This window comes from Dipodomys merriami, unplaced genomic scaffold (assembly GCF_024711535.1).
Source record: "Dipodomys merriami isolate MVZ:Mamm:240054 unplaced genomic scaffold, mDipMer1.0.p SCAF_12, whole genome shotgun sequence".
Classification (NCBI taxonomy): Eukaryota; Metazoa; Chordata; class Mammalia; order Rodentia; family Heteromyidae; genus Dipodomys; species Dipodomys merriami.
Window position 1 is genome coordinate 23,634,787 of NW_027202493.1, and position 15,195 is coordinate 23,649,981.

The 15,195-nt window shown below is 38.0% G+C and overlaps 1 protein-coding gene across 1 annotated transcript in view; it reads right to left on the reverse strand.

Annotated features, from left to right (window-relative positions):
* The window catches only part of Wwc2 (WW and C2 domain containing 2), a 176,509-nt gene that overhangs the window by 84,171 nt on the left and 77,143 nt on the right, over window positions 1-15,195 (reverse strand). Inside the window, exon 2 of the mRNA XM_070016431.1 lies at window positions 10,553-10,662. Coding sequence (XP_069872532.1) covers window positions 10,553-10,662 — 110 coding nt within the window. The remainder of the gene's footprint in view (window positions 1-10,552; window positions 10,663-15,195) is intronic.

The window sequence follows — 15,195 nt, forward strand, 5'->3', positions numbered from 1 at the left end:
TAGCTAGGATATCTAGTGGTATACACCATCTTCTAAATGCTTTGCAAGTATATTTCAATCCTAATGAAGCCCAATTCAGTATTCCAATTTGGCTCCAACAAGCCCAGCAAGTCAAATCCTGAAGACTGACATAAGGACATGTGATTTGGCCCAGGAGAATTTCTGGAGGCCAGATTGTCAGGATGCTTAACCTGACCTCTAAGGATAAGGTCTGATCCTAAACAAAAGTGTGTTGGGCTGTGAAGATGAGTCCAGTTGGGGTCAAGAGAGTCCTGAGGTGATTAACAAAATGGTCTAAGTCTGTCAGACATATTACAGGCACTGCCTCAGGTCTATAGCTGTTGTTTCACATTGACTGGTTAATAAAGTTTGAGAATTCTCTAAAGTAGAATTTTGAATACTGGTTTTAGTATTCCACGTCAATTTAGTAGTTAATGGCAACATTTAAATGTATGAAGAAGGAATTAAGGGCTGGAGGAGAATGTATGCTTGAGCCACATGGAAAGACTTTCCAGCCAATAATCTTCGAAAGCATGACTGGGAGGTGAGGGGGTGGGGTAGGGGCAGGGGACAATTCAGCCATCTAGAGAATATAGAAGATAGGCAGAGATTAAATAAGAGCCAAAAATTCTTAATTTCATATATGTGTTACATCACGCTTCTCTGGGTATCCTAATATAAATGTTTATGTCAATTTCTAATATTTATGAACATATGCACATAACCTGACTCAAAACAGAGAAGCAGTCACCTAAAAGATTTGTAAGTATGCACTGTCCCCAAGAATACTCAGTTTCCAGTTTTCATACCCCTCTAGTATGGGCTAGGTCAAGTAAAGGCATGATACAAATTGAAATGTATACAAAACACTTAAAATGTTTTAAAGTTAAATGTTTTAAGTTTTAAGAATGTGCTCTTAGTGTTCTCTCTCTCCAAATTTTTTTTCTTTTTTTGTCGGTCATGGGACTTGAACTCTGGGCCTGGGCACTGTCCCTCAGCTCTTCAGCTCAAGGTAAGCCCTCTACCACTTGAGCCATAGTGCCACTTCCAGTTTTCTGGTGGTTTATTGGACATAAGAGTTTCATGCCTTTCCTGCCCAGGCTGGTACTGAATCATGACTCCCAGATCTCAGCCTCCTGAGTAGTTAGGATTATAGGCGTGAGCCACCATGCCTGGCTTCTCCAAATTTCTTTGCAAGTTTCAGGTAATCACATTTCTCTCCATGTTGAGGAACTGCCATACTTAAATTCCTAATAATATTTGTCCGCAGCAAAAAGGCCACAGGATACTGGCAGAAAGATTGACCAATTCACAAATAAAGTACCATAATATGGGTAATAACAAATCAGCATTTTATGCAATGATAATAATCAGCATTTATTTTGCATAGGTCCGCAGAAATGTTCCAAATAAGACTGGTTTAAATAATTCTTGTTACAAGAGATTCAACAAGAAACATTTGTATTTCTGAAATACTGTACAGATCAAATATGAGCTACAATAAAGGGTTCCCAAGGGCACCTTTGAAGAAAGCTTCATAAACTAAGACTGTGCTTCATCTCCATCCCTTATATTTGCTGAACAGATCTGAAAAGAATATTTATTAAATGTAAACACTTGAAGAGAGTGTATTATACAAATATTATATTTTTATTGAGACCTACTGGCCTTGAGAGATCACTATATTATAATGTAATGTAATTTGCATGTTCTCTACTATATTAGAGAAGTAATATATTACACATGCTCAAATATCATGCATCTCAAGGGAAGTTACATTCCATCAGTTTTATAGATGTGGAAGTTTATAGAGAGGACACGAGAGCTTATATGAAGATAATATTAAACTCTTCAAATGAATATTATTTCTGTCTGTAATGCATATTTCTATTCTTCTAGCTGTGAATAATGAAATGAATGTAAATAACTTGCCTTATCTACCTTTTCATAAACAGCTAAAATACTTATTGTTTGCATTTGTACAGATAACTATTAGCCATCTACTATAAGCAATAGGAGAAAGAGGATGTTTAGGCATGGTCCTTCTTTCAAGAAACAGAAATGTAAGGAACTGTGTAAGAGTTAAAACAAAACAATTTTATACTTAGAATGACAGATTATCTTGTCACAAGTTATGGTTAAGTGTCACAGCAATTTGGGGGGAAAAAGTGTTTCTTTTGATTGAAAAAAATATAGTCCTGTAGCCCAAGTAGTAATTACAAAGGGCAGTTAAGATTCTAGACAAGGGCTGGGAAGGTGGCTTAGTAGTAGAGTGCTTGCCTAGCATGCATGAAGTCCTGGATTCGATTCCTTAGTACCACATAAACAGAAAAAGCTGAAGTGGTGCTGTGGCGCAAGTGGTAGAGTGCTAGCCTTGAGCAAAAAGAAGCTCAGGGCAGTGCCCAGGCCCTGAGTTCAAGCCTCAGGCCTGGCCAAAAAAAAAAAAAAAAAAGATTCTAGACAAGAAGACCTCATCCTTATTTATATCTTTAGCCATCATTCAGAATTCTTCTAAACTGTTTAAATTTCTTTTATCAGGTTCTGTTTTCTCTAGTCTCTAGAAGGCACTTGGCTTTCTCTGTGGTCCTCCTTTAGGCAGCTTACACTGCTCCCAACTCCCAAACCTGCCTGCATACTGTCCCTCTTTCCCCAAGTCTGGTTAAGGCATTCTTTGTCTATGAGCTGAAAGTGCTTTCTAGGGTAGTCATGCTACATCCTTGAAAGTGGCCTGGTGCTCTACCAATGCAATGGTGATGCTTTAACTGTGCTACTCTATGTTTTCTGTGTGTGTGTGGGGGGGGGGGGGGGCGCTGGGAAGGGGGGTGCGCATGCGCCCAGACACTGTCACTGAGGTTTTTTGCTCAAGATTAGCACTCTTTCACTTGAGCCATAGCTCCACTTCCAGCTTTTGATGGTTATTTGGAGTCTCAAAATCTTAAGAATCTGCCTGGGCTGGCTTTGAACTGTGATGCTCAGACCTCAGCCTCCTGAGTCGCTAGGGTTACAGGCGTGAGCCACTGGTATCTGGCTAATTCTTTAAGTTTATATTAAATGAAAAAAAAATTACAAATCACAACATATAATGCAATCCCACTGTGTATGTGTATATGTTAATATGAAGACTACACTTAAAAGATTCAAAAGTAATTTGTTAACTCTGGAGTATTAAATTATTTTTTCTGCACTATGACTTTTAGAAAATATATATAAGAACAAATGAACAATGGACAGAGAATAAGGCAATAAACATCTATAGCAGAATGGTAGTGGGAAAGGAAATAAAGGGGGGCGGTAAATCTGAGTTATATGATACCAAAAAAAGTTATATGCTACAAAAAAGGCAACAATTAATAAGATCCTCAAAATTTTTTCAATTTGAGTATGAGTACAATTTTTTCAAAAATAATAAATCAAAAGGAAAGTTGAGGAATTGTATGTGGTCCTTTAATTCTATGTGTGTATGTGTGTATGTATGCATATATGCGTGTGCAGACTTAAATTTAGGACCTGAGCACTGTCTTTGAGCTTGTTTGCTCAAGGCTAGAGCTCTACCACTTGAGCCACGGCTCCATTTCCAGCTTTTTGGTAGTTAACTGGAGATAAGAGTCTCACTGACTTTGCTGCCACAGCTGGGCTTGCTGCTTCTAACTCTGATCCTCAGATCTCAGCCTCTTGAATAGCTACAATTATGGGCCTAAACCACCTATAGCAAAGCCTATTTTTTACTTTGAAAGCAAAACTAAATAGAACAGTTTCATTACTGGGAAAGTTTGACAAGTGATTAATATGAAACAGGGATATAGTTAGAGCTAGAATTCACATAGAAACTGCAAATGATAACACAATGTTAGGTATGAGACAGCATTTTGTGAGACAGAGTGGGGTCACATATTGGGGAATTACAAGTTTTAAGGACCCCAAAAGGACTGTGTTGATCAAATGAGAATAAGGAGGCACAATCTAAAACACTAACAGGTTCATGTGTATGTGGAAGAAAAGGATGCCTGAGATGTCCCTGGATTCTACGAATATTTGGTATATATAAACTGTCACGTTTTCAAAGCTTAGTGTCACTACCACCCTACTAGGTTAAGTATCTAAAATGTTTCTTTCTTAATTATCTGCCCAGTTAAGTTTGAAAACAAGACAGGATTCAATAGAAGAACTCAACATTTTGGAGGGCTACATCTAAAAGAATCAAGTTCATATAAAATATTACTTAAAATTGAGAAATCTTCATCCAACTTCAACTCTAATAATACAAAGCATTTAGTTCTAAGTAATATGGAATGAGCACAAGCCATCCAATCTGTCCTACAGGGTAAAACTAAAATGTGAGGACAGAAAATATACAACAATCCAAGTTAAGACCAAGGAGGATTCGGTAGAAAATCAAAACAGCTTACCACTTTGGTTGTTCGATCTCTCCGCAATCTCACATATCCCCCATACTTTTTATCTTCAAGACAAAGCCCACTCTTTCTTACTGCAGGAAGGCTAAAGACTTGATAAATAGAACAAGACTTACTCCTCCACGGAAAGGTGATAAGGTAGGCAGATTTGAGAAAGGGAGCTTTTAAATCTGTGTACAGATTCACCTTTGAACCTACTGAATAAATATATCACACACAAAAATCTTGAGAATAGATCCTACTCACTTTTTGTTGATACAAACATAAAGCACATCAAAATAGCTTTCCATACTTTGAAAACTAAGCTGACCTTAGAATAAGAGCCCACAGAAAATGAGAAAAGACCCTACATAACAGAATAGTGTCCGTGATACTATCCAAAATTACTAAACAAATATAGAATCAGGAATCTTTAAGGCATAAACAATCAACACAAGTCAACCTTGAGGTGACAGCTTTTAAAATCATGGGAACAGCTATTAAATTCATGCCATGAAGTACAGGCAAATACTATAAAATGAATGGAAAAGTTAGCTACTCTTAGTCAAGAAATAGAAACTATAAAACTGAGAGAGGGGGAAGGGGTGACACTGTCCAAAAAGAAATGTACTCTTTACCTGACTTATATAACTGTAACCCCTCTGTATATCACCTCTTTAATAATAATTAAAAACTTAAAGAAAAATAGAAACCATATTTAAAAGTAAAACTTTTAGAACTGAAAAGCAAGAGAAATGTTAAAATTTGTATCAGAGTTCAATAACAGAATTAAAATAACAGAGGACCTACTTGACAAAACAAAACTCATATTGTGATATTCACCAGGCATGGTGAAACATACCTATAATCCCAGCAGTCAGAAGGCTGATTATGAGAATAGGGCTAGCCTGGACTGAACAAAACAGATCCTGTCTCAAAAAAACACAATTAAGCCAGGTGCCAGTGGCTCACATCTGGAATTTTAGCTATTTAGGAGACTGAGATCTGAGGATCATGGTTTGAAACCAGCCTAGGCAGGAAAGTTTGTGACACTCTTATCTCCAATTAACACAAAAAGCCAGAAATAGTGCTACAGCTCATGTGGTAGAGCTGCTAGCCTTGAATACAAAAGCTCAGGGATAGCACCCAGGCTCAGAGTTCAAGTCCCAGGACTGGCCAAAAAAAAAAAAAAAAAATTAGACAAATATGTGAAAGCTTCTTTAGGAAATCACATATATAATAGCTAGTGAGATGTCTGAAAACTATAAAATAAGAAATAAATGGCAATTATAGAACAGAAAAAAGTTATCTAAGGTTAAATTTTCACTGGATAAAAAAAGATTCAACAATTACAAAATTAACTTTATTTTAAACCATTCACTAAGATTTATCATATTCAAACATTTATACAGTAGGGGGGAGCCATAACCAAGGAAAATGACAGAACTCACTAGATTACAGAAATGTCCTGCATATTGATTGGGGTTGGAGTTAGGAAAGACTAAACACTTATTAAAACCCATAAACATATAGTGTGGATTCATGAAGGCGTACACCACTTCAGTTACTAGGAAAAAGGGAACAATTATGGTGCAATTCTAATCCCAACAAGAAATGATACCTTTCTAATTACAGCACCAATATCACAGCCTTACAAATGGCACCTCATAATTATTTTCTAGGTAGATGCAAACAACCCCCCACTCCCCAATTACACAAACTCACTGTAAGGCAAACACTAAGTAAGAAACACCACTGTGAAGGTCAAATCTTTTACTTCTAATATTTAAGAGTGTTTCACAGAAACAGTATTAACTAGCCAAACATTCCTTATCTCATTTTTTATCTAAATAAAGAGAAAATAATGCTGAAACTATACAATGTCAAAACACAACATATGTGTGGACCAGCTGTGATGAAAAGATAATACCATTTGCTCTCCAAACTACTTTGCAGGAATGTCTTGAAGATTAATGAGATAATGGGCCAGATCCTTCTCAGTAACTAAACTATTTGCTGCAGGTAATTTAGGTACTTGAGGGTTGAATAAATCCACCAGGCTACTAGGTTAAAAAATTGTTACACTAAAGCAAAGTAGTAGACTTAATATTTTATATTCTGATAATCAAAAAACGGCACTTTCTTAAGCACAGTTTATCCCTGAAATATACTTCTAATTCCTTTTGGGCACCAGCAGTTCATGTCTATAATTCTAGCTCCTCAGGAGGCTGATCTGAGAATCATGGTTTGTAGCCAGCCAGGGTAGGGAAAGTTCATGAAAGTTCATGACACTTTTATGTCCAGTTAACCAGCAAAAAAGCTGGAAGTAGAGCTGTGGTTCAAGTGGTAGAGCACTATCCTTGAGTGAAAAAGCTAAGGGACAGTACCCAGACCCTAGTTCCAGTAATAAATACATATATAAATATATCTATTTACGATTAATATAGTTAAGTGATGTGAACATGAGTTACAGTAACTTTTTTAAAAGTGTAATCTGAATAAAATTTAAAGGGCCTGAGGAGAAATAGACATTCACGTAAACACATACATACATACGCATATACATAAGTCTATATAATATTTAGAAATATATTTATATTTATATAGGTATTTATTACATATTATATGTATTAATATATGTGAATATATATTATTCTCTGAGTTAAACGAAGCTCTTACTTTTAACATTTCACCAAGGATAAAGATATAAAGAAGATCACAATTTAGTAAGGAAAACATGCAAATAAATCTATATGCAACATAATGATTGATGTTTGAAAATATTGTATACATGGTATTCTAGAAGACGGGGCACCTAATCCTGAGTTGGGATAGAGAACTGGAGTGGATCTTTGGAAAGCAGTAGTACCTGAACAGAAACACCTTAGAAGGATGTGGCAGTTAGTCAAAGAGGAAGGCCTGGGGCTTCAGCACAGAGTTCTGGGGCTGGGCCAAGAGATACAAACAAAGACAGAAAGTCAAGGAAGCACAAGGTGCTGCCATGGGATCCTCCAGTACTAGGGTGAAGCAGGAGAGGAAAATGCAGAGGCCAGTGGGAACAGAACAGAATCTGACAGTAAGGAATCAAACATATGCATCTGGAACTCTGGAAAAGAGTTCAAGGAGCCAACAGCCTGAAGGAAATAACTAAAGTTATTACCCAAGAAGACCTGCAGGATACAAATGGAAGATTACAGAAATTCTCATTGCAGGGACAGTTGAAGAAGGGACAGGCTAGAGAAACTTGAGCAGGAGAATCAGGTAGTTAGGAATAATGGAGGAAGAGAAGTTCAAATGGACTTTAGTTTTCAGGAAGTTTGGCTGTGAAGAAAAGAGAAAGGACAAGACATGTGGGTTGACACATGATTTTAAGGGGGTGGGAACACATTTAATGAAACTTTTTATTCTTTTATTCTTTTGTAGTTTTCATTTAGTTTCATTTTGAGAATTTCTTAGGTTTCCTTCTCCACATTCTCCCTTCCCCCCTCCCCCGGGGTTACTGGGCCTGGGCCCCAGTCCCTGGGCTCTTTTTGCTCAAAGCCAGTGCTCTACCACTTTGAGCCACAGCACCACTTTGGTTTTCTAGTGGCTAATTGAGATACAAGTCTTACAGATTTTCCTGCCTGGTATGGCTTTGAATGAACTTCCAACAGAGATGCTCAGAGCTTAGCCTCCTGAGTAGCTAGGATTACAGAGGAAACCACCAAGCACTCAGCTTCCACTGTTTCTATATTAAAACAAAAGAGTCATTAGAAACAGTGAGTGAAAAACTTTAAATCCAGAAATAGCTGGTAAAGACAAGAGATGATGTGATAGGTATTTTTTTAAAAAGGATTAAGGTATGCTCAGGGTAGAGTAGGAAATGCAGAATTCCTTTTCCATTAAGAAAGAAGAAAGTAAAAAAAAAAAAAAAGAAAGAAAGAAGAAAGCTAGGTGACTGTGGATCACGCCTATAATCCTAGCTACTCAGATTTAGATCTCAATCCTCAGATCTCAGTTCAAAGCTAAAGCCAGCCTAGGCAGGAAAGTCCATAAGACTCCTGTCTTCAATTAACCATCAGAAGATTGGGAGTGGCACTGTGGCTCCAAGTGGTAGATTACTAAGCCTTGTGGAGAAAGTTCAGAGACAGCACTCAGACCCTGAGTTTAAGCCCCATGATGAGAGAGAGAGACAGATAGGCAGAGACAGAGACAGAGATAGAGACAGAGATAGACAGAGAGAGACAGAGTGGGGGGGAGGAGGGGGAAGGGGAAAAAGGAGAGAGAGGGAGAAGGGAAGGGTGTGAGGGGGGAAGGGGAGGGGGAGAGGGGGCAAAGGAAGGGGGAGAGAGGGGGAAGGGAGAGGGAGGGAGAGGGAGAGGGAGAGGGAGAGGGAGAGAGAGAGAGAGAGAGAGAGAGAGAGAGAGAGAGAGAGAGAGAGAGAGAGAGAGAGAGAGAGCACCTTGCAGGTAGACATAGAACTTGAGGGAACTCATATGCCACTAGAGTTGGTTTCTGTTAAACCAGAAAACTAAATTGGCTTTTTGGTTTCCTAAATAATACTTGAAGAAAAAGTAAATTTTATCTATCAAAAGTATAAAAGAGTATAAAAGAAAAATACAGTAACATATTATACAGTAACTAGAAAGGTTTATTGCAAAAACCCAAAATTAAAAGCTAAGTGGTTGTGCAAGGCACTGTTCTCAACACTAACCTTTCCCCACACACACACGTGTGCACACATGCAAACACACACAATTAAGAATTCTTCATGAGAATGACTGAAGCAACAGCTTTCAGAAATAGTTATTTTTATGTTGAACTACTAGATGCATGAAAGAAAGCTGGTTGCAAACTTTATACAACTACCTACATTCTCTACAACACTACTGACTACATGTGTGCTTTGAAAAACTGACCAAGTGCCTCAGAGTGCTTCTTCTTTCCACCCTACCTCCACTCATCTGAAAGAAATCCCCAGTTCTGGGGCTTGAACTCAGGGTCTGGATGCTGTCCCTAAGCTTTTGTATTCAAGGCTAGCACTCTAGCCACAGCTCTTACTCCCAGTCTTTTGGTAGTTCATTGGAGATGAGTCTCATGGACTTTCCTGCTCTAGCTGGCTGTGAACTGCAATCCTCATTTCTTAGCCTCCTAAGTAGCTAAGAGTACAGGTGTGAGCCACTGGTACCCAGCAATTTTGCTTTTTTTAAGGCCTCTCCAAAAATCTATCATATACCTAAACAAGGACAGCCATCACTAATGAAGTATTAAATAAATATTAATGAGTATGACAAAATGTTGAGTAAATTGTGATAAGTACATAAGTAAGTATAAAATACTTCTATAAATACTTCCTAAAGATATTGAAGAATATTATTGGTCTAATTTTTTATGAAAAAACAGAACCAAATAGGATAACAAGAACTAAATTTATTATGCATTAACTAAAATCTATAAAAATTATTAAACTGTAATCTCAATAAATTTTAAAGGGCCTGATGAGAAAGACATTCATGTAAACACACACACACACACACACACACACACACACACACACACACACACACACACACACACACACACGTCAAGTTTATACTTTTAAACTTCAAGTATGTTGTTTTTAAACATTAATCATGGACAGGAACAATTCTAATTCTCTGTTCTAGCCTTACCAGGACAGATTAAAAAACCAAGCTTTTCAGCTTTCAAGCCAGAAAAGATCAGAAAACAAAAAAGAAGAAAAGGGTTTTGGTCTTTTCCAAGCCCATGCTGTCCTTCAGAGTCACTGATGAGTAAAAACCCCTCCAGATACCCAAACCACACGAGCTGGTTACCTGAGCCCAAAGTTTTGGGGGTAAGTACAAGTGGTTCTCTGGTCTAAAGATGCAGGGGTCATAGGAAGAAAAACCTAATGGCTGTAGGTTTGCATAGGCCCCTAGACCTGCATTAGAGTAGAACATTCATTCTCTGCCTGATTGGCACACAGACAGAACAGACATCCTCTCTTCCCTCTTTACCCTACAACTCCTCATACATGCCCAAATAGCCAAATGGACATTTTAGCCATGTATTAGTTATTCAAATAAGGAAATTCACTTTGTAAAATATTATCGCTTACGTGAATATGGATTTTTGGAGATTTTTTTAAATACATTTGTTTTTGCCCCAAAGGAAAAACTTACTGTTGATGTGATCGATGTAGTAGACACCAATCTGGGGGTCAAAGCCTGCTTCCCATCCCCACGGTAGCTCATCCCCAACACAATCAGCAAATGACAAGGGCTTCGTTAACCTAAAACAAACCACAAGAAAGACACTAAACCACATACATTCAAATTTAGTATCTAAATGCAATTTTAGTGTACTAAAATTGTATTTCATTCTGTTTTTGTATTTCTTTTCTGTTCTTGATTGTTTCCAGAGAATGCATTATTGTATTAAAATATTAAAGAAAAGATAAAGGATTAACTACAGAAATAAATATACAAAAAAAGAAGTGTGTCATGAGAGTTTACTGCTTAAAACTGCAACTGTAAGTCTCTACAATAAGTAGAACCCCAAGATGAGAGTAAGGAAGCCTGGAGTCTGGCTCTAACTTGGAAGCTAAATAGATTTCCCACAAAATAAAATCGTCCCAGGCTTGAAATACTAGCATCATGGAACTGATACCAGTACCTCTGCCACAAATTAACTAACCTCTCCTTTGAGAGAAAGGACAAATGTGTTAAAATGTGTAATTATCAAAACAAAGGAGGAGGTAACAATGCTTAATAGGAAATGTACTCATTACCTTACTTATATAACTGTAACCCCTCTGTACAGTATCTTTACAATAAAAATATATATACAAAATATATTTTTTTGGGGGGGGGGGTCGGTCATGGGCCTGAACCTGGGCCCTTCAGCTCAAGGCTGGCACTCTACCACTTGAGCCACAGTGCCACTTCCAGCTTTTTCTGCTAATGTAGTGCTGAGGAATTGAACCCAGGGCCTCATGCATGCAAGGCAAGCACTCTACCACTGAGCCACCTTCCCAGGCCCACAAAAAATTTTGTTAATATCTTATAGTAACAGTCACTTGAACACAACTGTGTGTGTGTGTGTATGTGTATGTGTGTGTGTGTGTGTGTGTGTGTTTGAAATTGGGGGGTCAGGGGGGAGGGATGGACTTGAAATCAGGGCCTGAGAGCTATCCTTTAACTTTTTCACTCAAGGCTGGTACTCTAGGACTTGAGCCACTGCTCCACTTCTGGCTTTTGCTGGTTAACTGGAAATAAGAGTCTCATGGACTTTCCTACCTAAGCTAGCTTCCTCTGATCTCTTGAGTAGCTAAGTTACAGGTGTGAGCCACAGAGCTCTGGCTCAACACAGTTTTTAATGGGATCAAACACATGAAGTATTCATTTAATGATCCCATCTCTTCAGATTGCCTTATATTTTCTCTTAAGAATACTTCCTCTCTCTTTAAGACTAATTCCATTTTAATACTTTTTTTAAAATTAATGGTGAATTAATTACATGGCTTCCTAACAGAGTACAGGTCCTCAGACTTAACTAGATTGACTTCTTCCCTCATACTATTCATTTTTGCTTTTGTTGGAGCAACTATGGTAGGTTAACATTATAGATTAACCGTGTCTTGTAGGGTGACCACATCAGTCAACATCGCTTCTGACTTCGTATGATTTCACAGAACCAGCTCTTATATATGAGAACTTATGAAATCCCTTTCGTCCATACTAATGATTACTAAAGATCACACAGCTTTCATGTGAAATATGGTCATTTCCACTCATCAGAATAACAAAGTGTGTCATCTACCCTGATGAATGCTGGGAAAACTTAACATGAAAAGAATTCCCAGAATTCCTGGCCTGTAACAGCAATTTAAGGATACTATAAAACCATGCACTAAAGGAAGGGCTAGTTCCCTTTTCTACCAGACCTCCTGTAGCATGAACTCTCCTGGAGGTAACTATGAGAACATAGACCTCCCAAACCAGTTTAGCAAACAGATGCTATAATGAGGCTACCAGCTCTGCCACGGGCACACTGTGAACCTCTTAACTGTGTAGGTGTCCCTGCACAAGATTCTGTTTGAGGATTCTCTTTCCCTCACTCCATATATCAAAGCTGTAAAAAAGCATTCACAGCCTAAATATTACAGATGAAGAGATGAAAAAAGTATATTTAAGCAATAAAAGAGATTCTACATAAGTTTTACCTGGCACCAATTTAACTTGCTGAAAGCCTGCGATTGAGATTGATTTTTGTTTAAAGATCATTTTTTAATTCCTGGAAGTTCTATAAGCTTCAGATACATGTTATGATTTTAAGTTATGACAACTTTATTATATTTGAAAATAATTTGCCTATGAATTGAACAATAGGTAATAAGCATTTGTCATTGTTACAAGAAAAAAAACTAGAACTTGGATGTAGCTCAGTGGCAAAGCACTTGCCTAGCAAGTGGAATGTCCTGGTTCAATCCTTGGTACTGAAAAAGAAAAGACAAAAAAAAAAGAAAGAAAGAAAAACTACATTTGTAAGTATAAATGTAATTATGAACACAGTGAATAACTCAAATGTTCTCATTCTTGGAATTTTTAATGTAAAAATTTCTTTGCAGCTTTGCTTCAAAAGTGAATTTTAATGCTTTATTTTCTGGGTCTGGATAGCATAATTTCTTCTGTACCCTACCAACAAGTAACAGTAATAAATACATATTTATGAATTCTTATTGAATAAATAAATTATTAACAGACCAACAAGCTCAGATATCTAACAAACAAAATCAAGGATGTCTAACAAAAATCCTGCTATCCTGGTAATAGGAAACACTACTGTTATACACTACTTCACTTTTTTTCACCCTCAGCTTATGAATATATTCATAGCTGTTAGGTTTTTAAAAAGAGGTAGCCGAGTAAGAACAGCACCACACACGTGGTATTCAGGTAAGAGGTAGGTTTTCATTGTTCTGGCTGGCACCAGGCCATCTTGGCCCTCCACGCGGTTGGGAAAGGCCTTGGAAAGAGAGAGAGCTGGGAAAGAGAGAGCAGGGAAAGAGAGAGAGAGCTGGGAAAAGAGCGCGTCTGGGCCTGGGCTAGGCCTTATCTAGGGTATGGGTGGAGAAAGGTGTGGCCACATCAAATTCAGGTGTGACCTCAGCGGATTCAGATGTGACCTCTTCCAGGTGTGCCAGCTGCCTAGGTAATGCAGGTACTGGGTGGAGACTTTGCTGCGAGGAGGGTGGAGTCTGCTCGCCATCCAGGAGGGACCTTACAATAGCCTTCCATTCTTGGGGGAAGAGGGAGGAAGAGAAGGGGAAGGGGCAGGGGTAAGGGAAGGAACTGAAGGGGTAAGGAGGGAAGAAATCCTTTCCACTATCACTCTGCCCTACTTTGGACATTTACTTCCTAACCATTTGCTCCTTCTGGCCAGGAGGTTTGTAATCTGGAGCATCTTAGGAGGCTTGTCATAAAAAACCCTCCTAGCTGGGCACTGGTGGCTCATAGTAATCCCAGCAACTCAGGAGGCTGAGATCTGAGGATTGCAATTCAAAGCCAGACCACGCAGGAAAGTCCAGGAGACTCTTACCTCCAATTAACCAACCAGAAGTGAAGCTCTCGCTCAAAATGGTAGAGCATTAGCCTTGCACAAAAGAGCTCAGGGACAGTGCCCCAGCCTGAGTTCAACCCCCATTATCAAGCAAAACAACTCTCTTCTGCCACCCAACACCTAAATCTGAGGTTAATTCATGAATACACTCTTGAAAGCCAAGATATGAGAGGGACTCACCACCTTTGGAAGAATACATTGTTTATGCTGTTGGTTTGGGAACTCAGATAGACTACTTTTCAATATTCTATGTCCAAAAAAAGTCAGTTTTTATTTATGGTCATTAATCTAATATTATGAAACATTTTACCAAGTGTTTATCATATACCAGGCATGCTTTAACAGATATAAACTTATTACCTAAATCCTCATAAAGTTTTGCAAAGTAAATGTAATTATCTGTAATTGAAGAGCCTATAATAGGAGAAAAAATACTATTTGTAGTCAAATATACATGTAGACAAATAAACATGTATCTCTAGGCAATGTTAATACTAAAGGCAGTAGTGGGTATATGTCCTGCTACCCAGGCTTCACATTATAACCTTCACGTGGATACTCAGAGGAAGTAAACAAGAAAAATCATAAAAGGAAAAGCATATCTCAAATGACATGCAACTCTGAAATTCTTTAAATACTTGACCAAAGATACAAAGTAACTTTTTTTGAAAAAATTATTTTTTACATGATTTAGTCTGAACAGCAATTTCTAAGTAAAAAGATAGGATACATAGATTTTTCTTAAATAGGAACTATTAAAATGATTCCAAGTTGTTATATTTTCTGCCTATTTAAGTTAAAAATTTTTGATGTTAGCAAAGCCACCCCAACCCCCACCAACCCAGAGTTCTTCAACAAATCAACCTGAAAATGCTGGGTGAGACCAGTGTTTTTCAAACTCAAGTGTGTATCCAACTTACTTTAAAAGCTTATTAAAACCCAGATCGCTGAAGCTACCACCAAAAAAAAATTCTCATATCTGGGATGAAACCTGAGATTTTCATTTTTAACAAGTTCCCAGGCCCTGCTGATGCTGCTGGCCCCTGGGGCCACACACTGAGAACCACTGTTTTAAAGGGCACACATTACAGCCATAATCCAACCAGGTGATGGAGAACTGGGAATAGGTCTCAGTCATAAAATCAATGAAATGGGGGAAGGGGGTGGAAGGAATAGTGGGAGAACAACAAAGTAGAGAGTAACA